Source organism: Lichenostomus cassidix, chromosome 9 (genome assembly GCF_008360975.1).
Source record: "Lichenostomus cassidix isolate B80296 chromosome 9, HeHo_3.0, whole genome shotgun sequence".
NCBI classification, from domain to species: domain Eukaryota; kingdom Metazoa; phylum Chordata; class Aves; order Passeriformes; family Meliphagidae; genus Lichenostomus; species Lichenostomus cassidix.
In genome coordinates this window covers 22071666-22093228 of record NC_139490.1, presented here as the reverse complement: position 1 = coordinate 22093228, position 21563 = coordinate 22071666, and the positions used below count along the sequence as shown (strand labels likewise).

At 45.6% G+C, this 21563-nt stretch overlaps 2 protein-coding genes across 3 annotated transcripts in view; one reads left to right on the top strand and one right to left on the bottom strand.

Annotated features, from left to right (window-relative positions):
• HDLBP (high density lipoprotein binding protein) overlaps positions 1–2856 on the top strand; it is a 39098-nt gene extending 36242 nt beyond the window's left edge. Inside the window, exon 28 of the mRNA XM_085069837.1 lies at positions 420–2856. Coding sequence (XP_084925963.1) covers positions 420–506 — 87 coding nt within the window. The 3' untranslated portion in view covers positions 507–2856. The remainder of the gene's footprint in view (positions 1–419) is intronic.
• Positions 2857–5435: 2579 nt separating this feature from the next.
• PPP1R7 (protein phosphatase 1 regulatory subunit 7) lies at positions 5436–21492 on the bottom strand. 2 transcript variants are annotated; one of them, XM_085069844.1, is made up of 11 exons: positions 21391–21466; positions 20651–20728; positions 20362–20484; positions 16190–16245; positions 15166–15231; positions 14380–14510; positions 13414–13576; positions 10250–10366; positions 8945–9049; positions 7993–8079; positions 5436–5816 (listed from the first exon to the last, which is right to left on the bottom strand). In XM_085069844.1, the coding sequence occupies exons 2-11, from the start codon at positions 20691–20693 to the stop codon at positions 5640–5642; spliced, it is 1068 nt and encodes a 355-aa protein (XP_084925970.1). In that variant the 5' UTR covers positions 20694–20728; positions 21391–21466; the 3' UTR covers positions 5436–5639. The 2 variants fall into 2 exon arrangements, with proteins under 2 accessions (XP_084925970.1, XP_084925971.1); XM_085069845.1 differs by lacking the exon at positions 20651–20728 and having other exon boundaries at positions 21391–21492.
• Positions 21493–21563: the final 71 nt, after the last annotated feature.

The following is a 21563-nucleotide window of genomic DNA, read 5'->3' as shown; positions in this document are numbered from 1 at the left end:
GGGGACCCTTACCAGGAAGTGTCCTGTCAGGTTGTGTTGTTTTTAGGGATAAGACCTGGGACTTGAGACTAGCTGCAGCACAGAACTGGCTCACTGTTTGCAGCTCTGAGCTGGAACATGGGGCAGCTCATCCTCAGCTGCCCCAGTGCTGCTGTAGGGCTGGCTTGACCCTGCTCCCGTGGCCCAGTTACTGAGCTGGGACGCTTGGACCCCTTTGCACCTTATCTGCACCCTCCGTGTCACCTCTAAATAGCTCAGCCTTCCACCTTGGGCAGTCCTGAGGCCACAATGATCCTTTTTGTCCCTTCCCCATTGTCTCTCCTCCCTGGGATATCAACAATGCTGCATAGCTCAGGGCCTCACCATGTAGGTTTGCAGCAGGGCAGGAGCTTAACTTGTTCCCTTTTTGTTTACTCTAGGCCCCTGATATGAGCAGTTCTGAAGACTTCCCCAGCTTTGGGGCTCAAGTGGCCCCCAAGACTCTTCCCTGGGGACCCAAACGATAATGACCTGGAAGCAGAAACTCCTCCAGCCCGCTGACCTGACACTAACCTGCCACAAATACTTCCTGTCTGAAATCTGACCCAGCGGCTGGAGCACAAATCAATTGTCCCGAGAGGTCTCCTAATGGTGTCTGGAGTGCTAGACCCCATCCTGCTCCCCTCAGCTATCACCGTGGCTAGGACCCACCCTCATCTCTTGATGGATATTCTTTCCTCCTTTGGAACAAGCCTTCCACTCAGATTCAAACACTAAATGTGTGTGTTTTTGTTAGAAACTTCATAATTGACTCCAAGTGGCTAAGATTTGCAGCTTCCCAAGCGCTAGCAGAGCAATCTGCTCTCTTGAGCATGTCTGACTAGGCATTCTCGCCTTCATTAGGAGACCTCCTTTACTGTGGCTAGGAATCTACTTCCTGTCTCATGACCTCAGGAAATAAATTTCCTTGACTTTCTAAAGCCAAAACGTTTGCCCTCTTTCGTTTGTGTTTATCCCAGGCCTTACTTTACCTTTGTAGAGTGCAATCAACTTTTTTTCCTTTAACTGCCAAAAAATCATTTAATGCTGATAGCTGACTGTGGGGAGAGCTTGAAATAATCTATAAGGTCAGAAACCTGCTTTTTAAAGAAACAAAACCTTCAATAGGCTGTAGAGACAATAGAGATGGAAGGGGCCAGAACAACATATGGCTGCCCTGGTCAGGAAAACACTTGTGAGCGCAGCAAGCGCACCTCCCTGCGCCACAGCAAGCACAGCCCCAGCCTGCACACTTGACCAGTCTTCCAGTGCTTGATGACAGACCCCACTCCTAGTTCCCCGCGGTCTCTCGTTCTCCCTTCCCAGCAGTGTGAGCAGGCAGGAGAGCCAGCACGTGGCAGTGTGACCGAATGGGACAGGTTTGGCTTGGCCGAGGTGGCTGTGGTGCCATGGCTCAGGAGCAGCTGGTGGGGCGCACAGCCTGGAGAAGCTGTAGTCTGCTGTTTGTGCTGCAGTAGCTCAGCATGAGCGGCAGTCACACCGTTCCTGTTGCCTTCTTTCTACCTCAAAACATCAGTACGATGGGGCCCTCTCCACGGTCATGGGTTAGCAGCTGTTCCAGCTGTCACCTGGGCAGCCATAGCAGAAGCGTGGGGGAGAAGCAAGAGGAGCCTTGTGTCTCCGCATGGCTGTGAGTGCTGCTCCAGAGGGAAGCAGGGCATGGTGATGCTGAGGCAGGCTGTGAATCCCTAGGACTGCATGCTGAGCTAGCACAGGGCTTGGCCCCAGGGCTACAGGTGCAGCTGTGCCATAGCCCTCAGCTGCAGAGGTTGTGTGAGCCAGGCTTGTGCTCTGACAGCTTGGGGGGGTGACACGTGCACTGAGCCCTTCCAAGGCCTCCATCATGTGGTGGTAGAGGGTGATCCATGATCTGTACTCAGGGCCACTTGCACCTGGGCCCTGCCACAGCTTGCTCAAAGGGGTTGTGTCCGAGCTCCTCCAGCCAGTAAGAGGAAAACCACATCTTTGTGGAGGGAGGTGTGTAGCGCGGGGTTTTTGTGTGCCCCACTTCCCCGCATCAGTTGTACAGAGCTTGTAGTCTGAGCCATTCCTCTGTCCCAGCTGCTTCAGCTTTTGGACAGGCAGGAGTCCCTAGCCTCTCTTCTCTAGTGCTGCTGACAGAGCACAACAGTGGCAGGCTGAGTCTAGCCTTCCTGCCTTTCCCTCCACGGGACAGGCTGAACCTGCCAATGCTTTTCCTTCTTGCGCCAGCTCTTCTTGGTAGAGGCTGCTATGCAGAAGTCAAACCAAAACCTCACAGTGCTCTCCTTAAGTCTGAGAACCAAGTGAAATGGATCATGGCCCGTTATGGGGTGCCTGGTTGCCCCTGAAGGACAGGGTGGCCTTGCCTCCAGCACGGGAAACGGGGGATCAGACAGAGCTAGGGTGGTACCTTCCCATCTGCGTCTGTCAGAAAATGGTTAATGCCCTGTAGCTTAGGTCTGTCCTGCATCACCAAACCTATCATCCCCTCCTCCTCTTTATGCCCCCGTGCCCTCACCAGTTGCACAGCAAGGCTTGAGTTACATCCAGGGCACACACTGCCTTGAGCTCATGCCCTACAGCCCAACCCTCCACTCTAAAGAAGGTCATGAAGTGATTGTACCTAGTACTGTCCCCCCACCACCCTCCTTCCGCAGCAGACTGTGGCATGTGTCCATTTCTTCTCTTTGACGTCTTCCATATTGTACGTTTCCATAGCAATGATCCCTTGGCCTTAACTTTGGAATTTGGAGACTATATGCAAACATGTAAAAAGGCTCATGAGTATGGATGACACTGGAATTTTATAAATTCTAAAATAAAACCTGAAACAGCTTGGAGTGTGGTGGATATTATTTCTGCTGGTGGGTTGAGAGCCAAGACAGCACATGCTGGGCTGGGTTTAGCCAGGGCTGAGGAGTTTGTTTGCATACCTGAGTCTCTGCTGTGGCCATGCCCTTAGTGAGGTGAGATTCACATGGCAAGTGGTGGGTCAAAGGAAAGGAGGGAGAGCAGGAGTGGAGGCTATGCCCTCCTCATAGGGAAACACAAACCTGCTTGCATCCAGGCAGATGGTGCCAGGGAGACTGCTGGTGTAAGGGAAGAGAGGGAGGCACCAACCATGATCCTTCTTTCTCAGCTATGGTGCAACCAGAGCCTCTCATCTGCCTTCTCTGACTGACACCACTCTGATTCCCTCCCTGCCAGGTCATGTATGCAGCAATACCAATGAGCTGCGACAGACACTCAGAGCCAGCTGTGTCCCCGCCTTCAGCAGCAGCCATCCCCAAATGCCCAGGTGCCAGGCATGGCACACCTGCTGGCCCAGGAGGAACTGCTCAGCAGCCCTTCTGTCCTAGTACTGTGCCCTGGGCTGTAGACACGCTGCAATGCTCAGCTGAGAGTTTAAGGTGAGCTGCTCGGTTTCCCAGTCCCTGGCTGCAGCTGGATCGGTGACCCTGGCCTTGCTTCTTGTCTCCTGTCTCTCCAAAAGGACCTGATCAACAGAAACAGGGAGCTAGCATTCATCCCAGCAGGAGCAGTCACAGCCCCTTCCAGGGCTGCCTTCCTGCTTGCCTGTGCCTCAGTGCAAGCATGAAGCAAAAAGGCTTTAAAGAAGGGCGAGGACCTGCTGCAGCCCACCTTGTTCTCTCTTAGCCAGAGCCTCTTTGGCCAGGTACTGTTCACGCTTCATTTTAACCTCCACAGCCTCAGGAATGTCAGGCAGCAGCACGCATGCAATCACACGTCCAGTAAAGAAAACCACGTGGTGGAAGTGTGGGTTGGCTGCAATGGCGAGTTCTTGCCCCCAGCAGCACACCCTGGGCCACCCAGTTGGGCTCAGCAGCTGATACCTCAAAGGTGGTGATGAAACCCAAGCATACAGCCAGCAGCTGCCAGTAAGTCAAGGTCAGGCTGCCATCCTGTCCCTGAATGCTCTGTATCTGTGGGAGCAAAGTGCAGAAGGTACTGACTCTGCTTCCTGGCAGTTATTCCTGCTCCCAGTCTGGCATGGTGGAGCACAGCAGAACCAGACCTCAGCCAGCTTCTGCTGGGACCTAACTCCTGCAGGTCACCCAGGCGTGCAGTAATTTATTCTTCACAAAAGTGCTTCCCTCCACAATGGTGATCCTCCCCACTACCCCGCACAGACACATGTCCAGCACACACTCAGCCCTGGCACGAGTGAGGGTCCCCAGGACCTCAGGGAAGTGGGTGGATAACATGGACCTGGCTTAAAGGTGCTCTGCTAAACAAAATGTTTGCTGTGGCAGAGGCAGAGAAAGGCAAAATGCAAGCCTAAGGAAGGTGAGGAGCCAGCTGAGTGGTCAGCAGTGTTCTCCTGTCCCATCACCATCTAGGTCCCCTCTGAGTGCTCCTCTCCTCTACCACCTCAGCCAGATATGTTGTGGAACAGCCTCTTCTCTCATCTTTTCTGTCACTGTAGGTAAGGACTTTTCCCTGGTTACCCAGCTCAAAGGCATGTCCACCATCATGCATGATCCAGTGATGGATGCATGACCCCAGCAGTGTTTTGCCTGCCAGCTGCTGCCAGCCAAGGGCCATGCTGTCAGCTGGGGAACAATGTGGGGGTACAGCACCAATGGTCACAGAGTAACTGAGATACTGCTTTTACAGTCCCCAGGGAGAGTTAGTAGCACCTTGGGGCACTCAAAGCAACTCATCTCACCATTCTCAGTTCAGTGACATGGTGGAGCGCAGGTTCCCCAGCAATGCCCTGTCACCACACCACCTCCAGCACAGCTGCCAGGGAGCAAATGCAACACAGCCCACAAAGGGAAACTAAAATCTTTTACAGGGCCACACTGTCCTGCTTAATATTCCTGTCTCCAGCTGAAGAAGAGATTCATCCCACTCAAATCCACATCAGATCCACATGAACAAATTTTCAAGCACCCCTCCTGTTTTTCCCTTGTTCCCCTGCACTGATGACATGCCTCTTGGACAAACAGAGCAGCACATGGCAAGTGCTTCCGGGGCTTTTTCATCTGCTGGAGAGATGCAGTTCAAGTGCCCAGATCAACCACAGGTGCAGAGGGACAGCAATGCCACTTCACCGTGTTTGGTGGAAGCAGGACATGATTCATATTTTCTGATGGCAAACAAAAAAGGCTACTCCCCCTGCAGCCCCATGTTCTACCACCAGGTATTGAGCACTGACTCATACCTGGTAACTAACCTGGGTGGGGATCTTCATCAGATCTTTTTTCACATTTTTATAACCACTGTTGGGCCTGGATCTAGACACAGTGTTTGCAAGGACATTCCTAACCAGAATGGGTGTCACAGAGTCAACAGCAGTCAGCAAAGTGGCTCACATGGCTTCAGTCTGCTGCAAATATTCCCTTGTAAAACCTCCCCCATAAAATAAAAAACACGGGCACACTGAAGGCTCTTGTGTTAAGATTTAATAATAATAATAACAACATTTCAAAAACAATGAGTGCATTGTACACAAGATCTGGTTTCAGTGCTTTTTATTGACTATTGGCCCTGTGTGTGTCAGTGTACTGAAGACCTGGGGAGTGGTGAGTGGATAAAAAACCCCGCTGGGACATTCCTTGGAGGAGGGCAGGGGAGAGAGGGCAGCCGGAGGCTCAGAATCGAACAAATGTGGCATCAATCTGCCGGACAGTCGGGAGGGCCAGCATAATTTTGCGTCGGTACTGGGGATCCTTCTGCAAGGGGTTTCGCTCCAGGTATACTGTCTCCAAGTTCTTGGCTCCTTTCAGCTCATCCAGGTCACTCCAGCTCTCAACAAGGTTGTCATTCATCTGCAGAGCACACACAGGCATGTTCACACCGACATCACTGCTACCAGGGCACCACCACTGCACAGGTTTCACACTCATAAACATTTTGTCTACAAGATCCTTCTTCCCCTGGAACCTCAGAGATGTGCTTTCCTGTCTCACATCACAGGCCTTGCTACTAAACCCAACTCCCCCACGCCATCCTGGTTGCTGGTCAGATATTCCACGCTTCAGATAGCAGATCCAGTCCAACCACTATGCTAGGAAAAGCCCTGCATGGCACTAGGCCAGTCTCTACACCATCTCCCACTCCATATATTGTGCATTTATGGGCTGGAAATCTTTATATCACAATTTACTTCCACTGTGACATCCATCTTTTCTTTAATGAGACTTCTCAGGAAACATTAAAAAAGGTCCTAAAGTGACAAGAAAAAGCAACATTTTCCTCTCTCTACATAAATTTCCCTGCAAAAACTGCTTCTAGACTCCAGAGAAAGTGCCAAGCTCTCTGATTTGGGTTCTTCTCCTGCCTCATTGCTGGCTCAGCAAAGGGATTCCCACACAAAGGAATGAGTGCTTCAGCTGTCCAACAAGGAAGCAAAGCTACAATGTGGCCACATGCTGTCCAACCCAGAGACACCAGGACCCTGTACTTTTGGATGCAGAGGAGTCGCTACAGCGATACCACCTTCAAATAAAATGTAAAAAGCCTCAATGGACTGTCTCCTTCTGCTACAGTTCATCACAATGTTACTTCTGCCAAGTCACTCAACCTTCAGATGTCCAAGACCCTCCACAGGGGTTGTGGTACTTATCACAGTGTCTAGGATTTTGAATTCTGTTTACATAAGGTGTTAAAGGACATTTTTATGTAGCTTCTACTGTGCAGTCAGTGAAAAAAAACCCATAAATTGGGAGATACGACACTGGCTTCCATTGGAAATTCTGCCCTGCTCCTAAAAAAACCTAAAAATCAGGTTTTTTAAACGTAGTATAAAGTGGAACAAAGCCAGAAGGGCATTCCGTGCTCAGCTAACAGATCTTGGCCAGTACTCTGCTCTGACAAAGGACTCTAAACACACTGGTGTTTTTTCAAAGGAATCCAATGAAGTTCAGATCTGGCCTGTCCTTTCAGTACAAGTGCACCAGTGCAGACACTTCCTACAAGCAGAGCAACAGCAAAGAGGAAGCCTGGAGGAAATTGCACAGGATCAGGACAGGCCCCACAGCAGCCACACTGCACTGCCTCACTTCTACTGCCCAAAAGATGTCACATTAAATGAGCTTCTCAGCTCCTGTTCCTTAAAAGAGTTCCTTACAGAACAGGCATGGACAGGTAAAACTGTCCAGGTAGCAGCTGTCTCCTAAGCCACGCTGCAAGATGAGGAAAATGATCCAAGGAGCCTGGATCCAGACTCCAGCTGGGTTTCATTTGAAGCTGCTTTCCACTCCTTTTCTCTCAGTGTATGCCCAAGAGCTGAAATAACCCAACTCCAAATGACAGACATTATGCAGCACAACTCTTATTTTCAGCCTTGAATGCAGAAACTACATGAGCTAAAGCATGTGCCAGCTTGTGAACATCTGCTGCTTTTTCTCCATTTTTTCACATGAGCAGATTTGTACACAGCTCCCAAACATGGCATAGTGCTGATGCTTCAAGACAGGGTATCTCTGTGAATTTCCTGACCTGACTTAGGAAAGCCAAAGAGCTTAGCAATTCAGGGTGCCAGAAAGAAACAGAAGCAATCCTAAGGTGTTATCCACCTCACAGGAATGGAACCAGAAGATGGCTTTGTTTTCTTCATATTTATAGCACCATAAACATACTGACTCTGCTCTGAACAAGCTCTATGCTTCCCCTGTTACTCTGTCATGCACACTTACAGAAAGATGAGCTGTAGAAATAGGACACTTGGGGGCTGTTTCATAATCAACCTGAGCATGAAGACAGGACCCATTTCCTAGGCAGAGACAAGCTTCTTACCACTCAGCAGAGGAATTTTTAAGCTCTTCCCTTTCCTTTGGAAAAACCACCACACATTCTATCCATGCAGACTGTCAAGATCTTAAAGCTGATCACCAGAACTAGAGGAGCTCACTCCAAAGCACACATGTCTACTTGCTGCCCATCAGAAGGGTTTCCCTCATTGCTGTACAGACATTTTGGGGAACAGCTCTGGCCTGTGCTTACCCAGAACTCCTGCAGCTCTGTTAGGTGACTGATATTCTCAATCTTCTTAATTCTGTTGGATGCAATGTCCAGCATTGTGAGTTTGTTCTAGACAAAGCAAACACAAAAATATTAGATCATATTTCCTTTCATCTTCTCTGTGCCCCTTTTTTCAGGCCCAGAGTTGGAAACTGTCAGGAGCAGACACATTATTGCCAGCTGCTGACATTCAGCACAACTCTTACTGCCTATATAGAACAAGGAAGATTGTTTGTAATGAAGCTGGGCTACTGACTCCCAGAAGCCACGAGACAAAAATGAAGGCAGTTACTGGCTGCATGGCAACTGCCAGCCAAGGGCTCCTAAAAAGTTAGCTTTCCTCAAAGTACATTAAGAGAAGGATTAAAAATCAGATCCTAAGTGTCCTCTTGAACAGCAGAGTTGAACAAACTCTTAGCAGCAGGAAACCCAACAATTTTAGAAAAACTTTTGCTGGGTGAGAATGAAAATAATTCCACAAAATCCATCCCATCCAGAAAGGTAGACATGTACACTGACAAGAAAGCAAGCTGTGTGGCACAGGTGGCCTCTCTTACTCCCAGCTCCAGTTTTGTCCTATTGAAAAGCACTCATGGTTATCTACAAGCTGCTCTCTGAAAGGCTGCAGAAGCCACTCAGCTATGTCCAGGAGCCTTCCCATGGCTGAAGATCAGCCAGGCCACTGCTTCAACCACATCTTGGGCTTGCCTTCCCCATGTCATGAAAATAATTCTACTTCAGAATATCTGGAGGAGCTTTACCCCCATGAGATATTTTAACATATAACAAACACTGAGATATTTGTGGTCTCTCAAAAGACTCAGGAACCAACATGTAACTGGGGAAACCGAGGAACAAAAACTCCCAGAAAAGCCACCAACACGAGCAGCTTAGCACAACAATTGTGTCACACAGTCAGCAAGAGTCTGCTCACATTGTTCTCCAGTCCCTCGATGACTTCGATGCCATTGTGGCTGAGGTACAACTCCCGCAAATTCACCAAGCTCTGCAGCCCCTCAATCTTGGTCAGACGGTTATTCTGCAAGTGTAGCAGGTATTTAGCACCACTCCAAACAAACCCAAACCCATGTCACTCACTGGGGAACAACCATTTCTCTAAAGTATGGCTGGCAAGGGGAAATAGTCTGCTTGGGACCACACTGATCCTGGGAGCTCAGCCGTTTGATCTCTGCATCACTGATGCATGAGGAAGTTCCATGGGAGTCCCAGCCTCCAGGAAGAATCAGACTGACCTTCCCATCAAAAGTTGCAGCCTGAAAGTTTTCCACTTGGTGTCTCCACAAACAACAGGCCTATGCATGAACAGCATTCATTTTGTAGGTCTTTTTAAGTGGGATGGTCAGAAAGGAAGTTACACCACCTTAAACCCACTGCACTGTGCTGTGGCTAATTCTTTATGGCACACAGAGATACCACAGCATGTAGTCAGTCTGTTTTGCCAACAGCTTTAAGAGATACTAGAATGCATAAGCATTGTCATATGGATAAGGAGACTTGGTGAAAGAAATTAGCTGAGTATCTTTTATTCCACCTTTTAAAAAGGACTAAGTTTTTCAAAAGCTCGTTAAGGACAGACTGCATTTAGCACAGGCTCAGAAGGCAGTGACACTGAGCCACTGTCACTGTAAGGACTCCCTGGTGTAACACTTTTGATGTTACTGTAATACATTAGAAAACTGTTTCAGGAAGGAAATAGGGGATAGCATTCATTTCCTGTTCTTTCTTCCTAAAAATCAAATATCTGTTTTATAATTTTATCAGTGCCTGTCATGAAAGGATGAAAAAAGGCAACAAAAAGGATATCACACTTCCTTCCGGTACAGGAGTTTGACTCTAACACTGCAGACCTGCTAATGGGGGGCTTAGAAGAATGCTGGAGAGGGATTTTTCACAAGGGTATGCAGTGACACGACAAGGGGGAATGGCCTTACGCTGAAGGAAGGCAGCTTTAAATTAGATGTAAGGAAGAAATTCTTCCCTGTGAGGGTGGGGAGGCCCTGGAACAGGTTGCCCAGAGAAGCTGTGGCTGCCCCTGGATCCCTGGCAGTGTCCACTTGGATAGTGGAAGGTGTCCCTGCCCATTTCAGGGTGGTGGAACAAGATGGTCTTTAAGATCACTTCCAACCCAAACCATTCTGGGATTCTGTGATTCAGAAGAGCTGATCCTAAACCACAAGGTGGTTCGTGTCACCAAGGCTTTTCAGAACACAACCAATACCTGTATGCTGAGCACAGTCAGGTTTGTCAGTGCATCCAAGTTCTGGAGCTTGGTGATTTTATTCTTCCCAAGGAACAGACTGTCAAGATTAGCCAAGGTGTCGATGTTTTCAATTACCTGTGAAATGACCAGAGGAGACAGTGCTATTGCAGTGATGCAAAACTCCACCTGGTAGATGTGGCTGTCATTTTGTAGCCACATTATAGCCACGTGGTACATCCTGGGTAGAAAATACTCATTTGTGAAGCAAGAAAAATCTGTCACTAGTGAATGGAAAGAGAATCTGGGAAGCAAAACCAGTATTTGTAAATTTAGTCCTGCACATCAGTGATTGCATCACACAGAGGCAAGTTATTCAGCTTCTCTGCCATAAACAAAGTTAACTGTCTCACAGGTGTATGTGTTAATAGATTTAACTACTGGCTATACAGTCATGCTTTAGGCAGAACACACCTATACCAGTTTGAGTGATGTACATTTTTTAAATACACATACAGATACTCAACCAGTTAAAATCAAGCTCAGCCTTCAGAAAGAGAAAATAAGGATCTCTGTGAAGCATCAAGGATACTACAAAGGAAGGGAGAAAGCGTGAACAGAAGAGCAAAAAAGGGAAAAAAAGGAAAAGGGTGGAATTACAAAAGGCTCCTGCAAACAAAAGGAAACATTTTTATTTTGCAGGGGAAAGCCTCTGAATTAAAAAACCAAGATGCAGTTAAAGCGACAAGAATTTTACAACCAAACTTCAGCTCACAGAAAAACAATAATATGGACACAAACACACCCAGAGCTGTGTGTCAGTGCTCAGGTACGTTGTGACATCTCAGCTTTTCCACGTGCTTCCTGCCTGGCAGAGTTTCAAACTAGCAGTGCTGGTGAGCCAGGCCACTGAGTCCTAGCACCACTTGGATTACTCTGTGTGTGCACATGCACAATTACCTGTGCATGTAGTAACAAAAGGAAGAAGAAGATAAGGTAGGAAAAGGTAAGAAGCTTTTCAATCTCTATCCCACAACTGCCAAAAGACTGAACATATAGTGTTAATCAGCTCAAATTTGCATTCACCCCCACTTCTAGCCTGTGGACTCAGCCCTATTTTTACCTTGCAAGAAAAATTATGTATTTGTTGCTCATTGGCAGTTTCTCCAGCCCTGAGGAGGAAATACTGATGACTCAGTATAGGGAGAGGATGGAACAGATGGACATGAGGGGACAAAAACCTAAGGAACAAGAAGTGCTTAGATTATAGTTGCCTCAGTCCAACTTTAAGAAAAAAAGCATTAAATATGTCACCTCAAGCATAAGTTCTGCTCCCCACCATTCATTCAAAAGAAACAGAGCAAAAAGTCCTAAGTCACAAGGGATTCCAAGAGAAGTGCCCTCTGAGAGGTTTGAGTGTGCAGCAGAGTAAGCAAGAACAGCCCTACTACAGCAGCTTTAATGCACAGGAAAGTGTCAATCAGGCACCTCAGAGCCAAGAACACTGCCTGAAGAGTCCACAGGCTTGTGCCCTAAAGAGTTAAGGATATGCCCACCTGTAAAGCATACAGCCAAGCCACTCTATCCCAGAAGAAAACTAATGCAGGAGTTCTAGGTGCCCCCAAATAGCATGAGACTTCTTTGTGCCCAGCCAAGTCACAGGTTACTCACTCCACTAAAGCAATTAGAAGCACAGAGCAGTGCTGATTGAAGAAGTCAGAACAGAATGAACAGACAAAGAAAAAATAAAGTAATTTAAGCAAATTGTGTTGCCCATACAGTGACAATTTTGGGGTTTTTTTGTTTGTTCTGTTAATATGCTCAGGCTTGATATTGAGAAAACACACATAAAATAAATCTAACCTCATTGTTAAAAAGATACTCCTTGGCTTGACAACATTATTGACAATGTACTGCCTAAGTATCAATTCAGAAATCTATCTGGATTTCCTTCTTTTTCCCAGAAGATAATGATGCTTAGATACACAATACAGTACCATTTTGCTTAACCCAGCTTTTGTAAGGATCAGTGTGCTGAACCTGTTCTGCTGCTGAAAAAAGCCAAGTGCTTCTCTCCATAACTCCTGTTCCCCCATCTTATGCAAATTCTAAGGTTCCTAATCCCTCATCTAATCTGGCTGATGTTCTCACACTCTAGATTTATTCCCCTAAATAATTTCATTTCCAGAACAGAAATTTCTGGAAAAAAAAAACCAGTCCAGTTTAGCTTTAGGAGCAAACCAAAATTTTTCCTCTTCAAAAAAGCAGCACGCATTTCTGCCTTAGAAGGCTGCTTATACTAGCTGAAGTTTCTTTCTTTTCTACAATGAGAAGTGTGCTTCCACAAGTCCTGAAATAAAAAGAACAAACAGATCTTTTCCTAATCTGTTCTTTCAGCATAACAAGTAATTTCTCAGAGACTATAAATGGGCAGCACCAGTTTACACCACACTGACTGAAACACACTTCTCTTTTACAAGTATTTTCTAAAGAGCAGGTAATTGAAAAAGCTTTAAAAATCAAGTTTACTTTGTATGTTGCAAGTCTTTTGTGTCATCTGCCTGGCCAGTTCTCTTATGCACTGGGCAAATACAGAGAATGATACCTTAGGAACCAGAGAGACTACTCATAACTACTCTCCTGTAAGTGGCACACTAAGATTGTCAATTGAAAAAGTCACAAACTGCACAATAAAACCCAAAAGCAATCAGTAGTATCATACCAAGTTTTAGTTTTTAAAGGCATTTCAGAGCAAAACCTCAAGAAAATATTTTTCCTAAACATGACTGACTGCCACAGCAGGCTGTCCAATTGCACGTGCAAAACAAACTCATTTTGCATTCAACAGCTTTCACTGACTCAGCACCAGTCTGTAGAAAGGTAAGAGAAAACAACTGCTAGTTTTGATAGGCTTGGCTCTCTAGCAGGAAGAAACCATCACCTGCAAAAGGAAACACACAGGGGATACACAAGTTCATTAAAGGCAAAAATTCATAAACAGTGATTTAGTAGCCAGGCACTAATGAAAGGATCCAGCATGCACAGCAATAAGCACAGTGAATGATTGGAACAATAAAAAAAACCAAAAACTGCAAATCAGTCAATGCAGTGCACTTTCAGAAAACGCCAATCTCACGCCAAAGAGCTCAAAACTCTCCAGCTAACATCTCACAGAGCAAGCCTACCCGAATTCGATTGGATCCCAACTCTAACATCTGTAGCATCTGCAAGTTGCTCAAATTCTCAATTTTGCTGATTTTGTTGTTGACAAGGAAGAGTTTTTTAAGTTGGGTAAGCCGATCTAGTCCTTCAATGTGTCGCAGAACATTAAAGGAGATGTCCAGGACCCTGAGGTAAAACAAACCAAAGGTCTCATCAGTCATGGGTGATTCGGGAAGAGACACTTGTAAATTGGTGGGGAATCTCACTAGCTGCAGAGATCAAGCCTTTGCTAGGCCTTGAAGGTAACGTCATTTCTTTTTATCAGAAAATACAAAAACTGTAATTTTCAAAATATTTCTGTAGTGTGCCAGCAAAACAAAAAAAATCATCTGCCACATGCAAAAGACAGCCATTATTCTGGCCAGCCATGGAGCTGCCACTGTGGGAAGAAGCCAATCTGCATTTTCCTTGGCAAAGGTAGTTGCCTACAAGATCTGCCTCTGACAGGACCATGTGAAGGCCTCCCAAGGCAGGAAGTATTTGTGATTGTGAGAAGTAGGCCAGTCCTCGCCCCAGTGGGAACAGCTTTGTAATGTATCTCCAGAGTGATGCCAGGCAAGTGCCAGAAACTCAGAAGCTTGGAAGAAGCTTGGAAGGGTACTTACTCCTTCCCTAACACTCTTCCAAATAAAAAAAAAAAAAAATCACTCTCACTGTCATTCCCACTGCCTTACACAGTACAGGTTTCCCTTCCAGCTGCCTGTCCCTGGGGAACTCCAGGATAATGCAACTAGTTTTTACTGCACAGGTCCAATATCAATAGAAAATACACATTATCCTTCACAGAGCACCCAAACAAATTCTGAGAGAGGCTTGGGTGCTAAATGCTGGAATGAGTACAGCATGAGTAATGGAATAAGTACAGCATGAGTAACACAGTGAGTAGCAAACCACCCCCAACTTAATCCTGGTGATTCCCCTGGACTCACTCAAGATCCACCAGAGACTCCAAGTTCTCAATCTTCCGAATTTGATTGTCATAGAGATCCAACTCCCGCAAGGTCTGCAACTGCTCCAGGTTTTCAATGTGCTTAATCAAATTCTGACGGAGACATAGAGTCTAATTGTTGGGGAAAAGTTTAAAAAGAAACAGGAAAATGGATATGAAGGATTGCATATAATGCCTCTTGGCTTACAGACAAGTGTGTGATGGTTTCCCAATTAAGTTTTGCTGGGAATTTGTTTGGCTGTTGGTTTCTTTGGGGTTTGTTTGTTTGGTTGGCTTTTTTAATACAATCTTCTCTTGGTTTTCTCCAATTCTACGGAAGGAAATCTCTCAACCACAATGGTCAGACACTGTAACAGCAGCCCAGAGAGGCTATATAAACTCCATCCTTGGAAATTCTCAAGAGCTTAACTGGAGAAGGCCTTAAGCAATATGTTCTAACTGGGCCTGCTTCGAGGGGTTTACAAGAAACCTCCAGAGATCCTTTCCCATCCACATTATTCTATGTTTAGCCTGCTGTGTTAGTCCAGGATGTCTCTTAGGATGTGCCCTGATGCATTGTCTCTCATCCACTTCCAAAACAAACTTGCAAAATCCCAGGATTTTTATTACTACTTGACAAGTAGGTAAACACTACCTTCTTCAGCTAAAAATGAAGTGAACTCACTAAGATCTCAGCCAAAAAGAGACTCTCAATCTGTCCTCTTACAGGTTAGAGCTACAAAACCCCAGTTCCAAGAGGCATTCTCTATTCTCTAGGACTGTTTACCTTCACTTTCTTGAGCACTTCAAATCCTTCAATCTTCCCAATTCGGAAATGATTCAAGTCAACATCCTTAAAGAGAAATGGAGGGATTTAGTAGTTGTTTCAAAACAAATCTGGTCTCTAAAGATCAACCTGATACTTTGTTCTAAGGAAAATTATAGTCTTACAAATGTGTAGCTCATTAAAACTTCCCTTCAAAGAGTATTTGCAAAATGGGTTTGGCATATGATTTTACCACTACAGGTGAGGCACATGGCCTAAACTTGTCACCTGCAAATGCAGCATCTGTGAAAGGGCTGTTGCCTTTTCACAAGTCTGAGCATTGCCAAAATTAGAAATCTGCAGAAATTTATTGAGACAGAATAATTCTGCTATCTTGCATAAATAAAGTTTTGCATAAATTTCTCTTACCTACTTTACTAGGGCTTAACTGAAAGACAAGTTGCCATTTCCAGTTCCAGGCCTCAGATGAGCAGGAACCACTGATAGTTTGAACAACCAGTGGTCCTGTGAACCTGAACTCTGCACTGGCAATCAGCTGATGCACTTCACATCTGTGCTGCTCAGCCCCAGATGCTCCTGTTTTGCAAGTCAAAGAGAAACAGAGCACTTGCCCACCGGAGCTCAAACACTCTCCAGCTAATGGGCTCACGAGGTTGCTGATGCCAAGGCACTGGGCTGGGTAAGTCACTGTGCCTATTCCAAATCACAGGGTTCACAGCAGCAAACAGCTCATTGAATATATTCTCTGAAGCTCGTAGCCCCTCAATACCTCTTGCAGCACAGACACACTCAGTGCCTCTATGCTTAATTTAAAAACACAAAGTACTAACAAAATGTTTCAGCTAGTGATCAAGAACAAAACACCTCTACTTCTAGTCTAAAGGCTCTGAATCAATTCTGGGGAGGATCACAGTAGCCAGCACCTTCAGAAGAATTACATCTTTCAACCAGGTTTCAATACTTGCCTTTGCCTACCTTTGCTTCCTGCCGTATAAAGCCCGTAAGGACAAAAATCTGCCTTTACCTCAGCTTCTGGGTCCAGGCTAATAGTCTCCATGTCCACTGGGGTCTCCGCTTCCCCTGCAGGAGAAGCAAACACATTATGAACTTCTGTACCAGAGAGCTAAAGGCAGGACAACAGCTAACATCCAGAGAGACCAAGAGAGCTCTGAAGAAGAAACACGAGATGCACAGTTCAGACATTCTGCTTCATTAAAACCACACTTCACCTACTTGGTTTTCAATGTGACAGCTAGTCGTGGAAAAAAGCTTTCTTAACAGCAGAATTTCATGCTCAGATGCAAAAGACACATAGATCAGCACTTTGCCCAGCCTGCCTGTGTGGTTGCTGAAAACTGCTGGTTTAAGGCTGGGCAGGATGCCCTTCCTTCACACCTAGGGCCATCATCCCTTTGAAGATACACCATCCAAAGTGTCTGTGCTCCTCTGACAACATGGTAAAACCCTGCCAAGAAGGAATCCTAACTGTCTACAGAGATGACCAGGAATGACCAAACATCTCAATAATCCCACCCTTCAGCTTCTTTTCTATCAGGACTGCCACTTTGTCACTGTTGTGAATACTTTTGCACGGATCTCCTTTCCTGTGTTTGGCTGAACTCTCTACTATGCCAGACAACACTGTTTATTCCACTGCATGCATTTTCTTGGGAAATGCTTTTATAACTCTGGAAGACAGCCCAGCATTTGCTGTGCTTCTACCACAGCACAAGAAGGAGGGAAATTTACTGGAGAATTCATGCTGAATAATTCATGCCAATTCCCATTTGTTGAAGATGATGTGCCAGTTGCATCAATTTCTGAAGAAAAACAAAGTCTAATTCAGCTTTGCAAAACTGGCATACAACATGCAAGCATTTTTTACTTCCTGTGCTGAGCTTCTGCATGTACTTGCAAACACCCAAGCAACTTTAATTACAGTCACATCCCAAAGGCTTTGCACTAACTCCTGCACATATGCAAGCTCATTCCCTTAACCCAGTAGTAGTGACTATATTCACAGCCCAGCATGGTTACAACGCCCCTGTAAATGCTAATGTTCCTATTTAATGAGTGTTTCCCCTTCTAATGCTTGGCCATGTAAGTAGCAGTGTAGGCACAAACAGTACCAGCATCACCATTTTTAATACTGCCATCCAACTCCAAGGGTTTGATGGTCCACAGATCATCACTGACCTTCCTGTATGTGGGCTGCTGCTCTTGCCTGGGTGTTCAAACAGGACAGAGAACTGATTCATAGAAGTTAAGACTGAAAAAGCAATCCTCATATTTTAATTTTTTTTAACAGCACAAATTAGCAGGAAACATAAATTATATTCTGGGAATGCAAAACGAGCTGGTAGATTTGGGGACATTGAATGGCAGGACAGAAATTCCACCAAAACTGACACACATACAGATGCTTGTCAGCAATTTAGCAGTGGGCAACGCTTGCATTTTCTAATTTTAGTTCCAATCAGGAGCTGTGCACTTCAGCAAGGGAGTGGGATACCCTGGGCTGCTGCTACCAAAGCTGTACCTCTTTGACCTATTTCTTGGGTGCAAAGACTGTCAGTGAAAAGTGCTCCAAGCCAAACAAGCAGCCTTGCTGAATTTACAGCCCACAGGAACAGTGCCCAAGTTTGGAACAACAGTTATTTGAGATATCACATGAAAAAAAAATCTTAATTATGCCCCTTGTATTGAGTCCTACTCGCAGTAACTTAGGGTTCATGGAGAAGGAACTTTTTGAGTTTGAAGTCCTTTGAGACTTTAAAGTTATCCAACAGTAAAGAAAATCATGCACTTTGTAAAAAAACAAACCTTCAATAAAAAAACCCATGCAAGTAAACAAAATTCTTTGACTTTGCCTGAATCAGATGTTTATAAATTAAAATATCCAATCTTGCTAGCCAAACAATCTGTCTAATACTCTGTTCTGGGGCCTGTCAAAGGGTAGTTCCTCTTAATTTTGATGTATGGCTTTGAGAGACCACTGACTATAGCCAGCGTGGAAAACAGCACTCAAATCCAAAGGTGCAAAGCCAAATCACACAGGATACATATATAAAATAAAATAAATTTAAAACTGAGCACATAGACACTGCTGTTGGGTAATAAAGCCAACTGTCATGAAATCTATGTGCTGTGTGTAAAGCATATAGCAGCCTGAGTGAGATGTGTATCTGGTATCAGCTGTAAAGCAATAGTGGCATGAAAATGTTAAAATACATTTTCTATCAAAGGAAAAAAAAAAAGAGAAAAATGGTTTTTGTAAATTTACAGTCATTTATATGCCATTTTATTTATGAACTGACTGGATATAAAAAACTCTAAACTGACCCTCCTACAAGCACTTTACAGCCAGGATTGCAATTTCCCTTGCAAACTGCTTTACTCTACGCTCCTCAACACAGCATGTTTCTCAAGGGGGAAAAACCACCACTCTAGCAGTGGAGTTTCATAAGTGAATTTTTGTGTAACCCATGCCTTTGCAGAGGAAAGGAAAAATCCACCATTCACAAAACCCAAACTCCACAGTAGGAACAGTCATTACTGAGTTACGTAAGTTCACAGTACCACAAGCATTTCAATCAAAAAGCCTAACTATACTTTTTAAGTGCATATGCATGAAGAATATTATAAATAGCTCAGTTATAAGCTTTCTAACCAGAGGCTCTATTCCTCAGAGAATTAGCTAAATGATGAATTTGAAATTTCAGCTGCTCAAGCTCTTTCTACTTTAGATCTTCTGGGGAAAAAAATGTGGAAAACTCTTCATTTTCCCTTCAGCTGAGAAACTCAAAGCTGGCCGTGGAAACTATCTCAAATGCTCAAAAATTATTCCTCTGCTTGGCTCCTGCCCTAGCAGAAATTTTCTGAATGCTTACAGCTTGGAAAAAGTAACAATACAGTCATTATATTGAACAGTTCACAAATGTAATTCAGCAAACAAATCTGAATGTGTTTTTCTTGCTTTCGCTACAGTGAAAGTACATCACTTCTGTATTTCCTTCAATAGAATTCCCAAGGGAACAATGTGCAAAATATAACCTCCAACACACAGCTAAATCACACCAGCTGAGCAAACACTCAGGATTCCAGGCATGCAAAGGAAAGCTCTGTCTGATCTGCATGGTTGTATCAATTGTACAGTGCTTGAGATGCACAGTTTGCAAAGTGTGCTCTTCCACAGGCATCCCCACAGCATTTCTTTATTAATATTTGGGGGTTTTAAATTATCAACAAGTTAGACCTATATAGAGTGCTTTCAGTTACAAGATGAGACTTAAAATTCTAGTAACAATTTACTGGTTTGAAAAATACTTTGGCAAATCCCAATGGGCAAGGTTAAGATGAGGAGGGATCCACCATAGATGCACAGTCAAAAGGAACTAAAATTTGTTTCATTATTTCCTTTCCAGTACCAGACCAGTAATAATCACATGGACATCTCATTCAAAAAAATGATGTTACACTTCAGATTGCACCAAAAGCTCAGATCAAATCACCACACAGGGTCTGCAGGAATGGATCTGCTCTGACAAGTTCCATGCAAGCCTCTGAAAACCCTTCCATCAAACATTTACAGGCTTAAAAAAGTCTGTCAATATTCCTACCCCACGTTCTAATACAAACAGTAAGACTGGAGCAAAAGTTTAAACCCAAGAGGATTCAAAGATATAATTTTGATATGTCTTAGAACTTTTAAAATGAAAAAAAATAAAACTGACAGGTTCCTTCAACACATCTAGAAATAGCCTTTGCTGCCTTCCAAAGGAACCTGGCAATTCTTTAGGCAAAAAACTACATGAATTAAAGCAGAATAATGAAAAGCTCCTTGTGATTACTTCTAATGAAAATTTCCAGCATCTTTCCACATAAAGTTTCTAAATTTCCACAGAAGAAAAATATGAATAAGGATGGTTTGTATTTTGTTATTAAATATCTCCGAGAGAAACACAGATGGGTAAATAAACACGAAAAAAATCAAAGGTCCAGTACTGGTGCTTCCATAAAAAGCAGGCAACTTTATTCCAGCAACGGTAATGCTACAATTTATTTAAATTCAAATCAGACTGCTCTAGGGCAGACTCCCACGGATAACTAGCACTGACACAGCCACGAGCAGCACAGGGGCTGCTGCAGGCTGTGCACACGAGACTCCCGGAGGCAAAGGCGAGGCTGACACCGTACCTGCGGAGTTCTCGCCGTTCTGCTCATCCCTCAGGCTCTGCTGGCTCAGCTCTGTCACCAAGCGAACCGCCTGCTTCCTCCCCTCCTCGTCTCCCGACTCCTCCGACTCGATCCGCTTATCAACTGCGCAAGACACAGAGCAGCACAATTAGGTTACTTCCAGCAGTGGGGCAGAGGGAGCAGCAGCAAGCAGATATAATAACCAGGTTTCACTTATACGACTACGCAGTTAGTAGAAATCCTAAGTTAACTAAATGAAAGGTTTAGTCTTAAATAAAAGGCCTCTTACCCCTTGTTTCTACTTTGATTTTGGATGCACTTTTTCCTCCCATCACATCTTCCTAAAACCAACAATCTGGGAAGAAGACTGGAGGAAAAAGGAAATTTCTTAGATCAATGAAGTGCAATTCCAAAGATTATGGAGATGGAATTAGAACTATTACATTTTAAAAGCTTTTAGAAAAAAAAAAAAATCAGTATCATGTACAATAGTACGAATGACACGAAGAAGTGAAGGCATCGATAAAAAAATCCTCGCAGATAGAAGCAAACGTATCCCCAGAAGAACCTGCCAGGTCCCTTCACGTTCACCGAGCCACAGCTCCGGTGGCCACCCTGGGCCTGGACCAGAAGAAGCTCCTCGCTCCTCCTTGGCCCCCCTCAATATTATCTCTCGTTTCACCAGGACTAAGGAAAACCAGCGTCATCCAAAAGGTTTCTTTCTCGTTATCTTTATTTTTTACGTCACGGCCATCTCCACAGCCGCGCTCCTTTCTCCCTGTGGCGCACGGAGCTGCCGGGATCAGGCCGCGCCGCGGTCCCTCACGGCGGCCCCCCGCCCGGCTGTCCCCGGCCTGGCCCTGGGCAGTGCCTCCGCGCCGGACACACGGGGCTGCCCCGCAGCGCAGGGCCCGCCAGCCCCACCCCGCCGCGCAGCTGGCAGCCCTCCCGCCCGGCGGCGGCGCCCGAGCGGCCGGCCGCGCCACCCCGAGTCCCGCAGGTTCCGCGGCAGCCCCGGCGGGCTCTCACCCTCCATCATCTCCTGCGGCCCCGCTCCGCTCTCCGCCGCCATATCGCTCCTCCTCCCACCGCCCCTTCCGGAAACTGCCCCCGCCGCCGACACAGCCAATCACAGCCCGCCGCTGCCGCCGCGCAGCAGCCAATCGCCCGCAGCCGGCGCGCCCAGGAGGCGGGGCCTCACC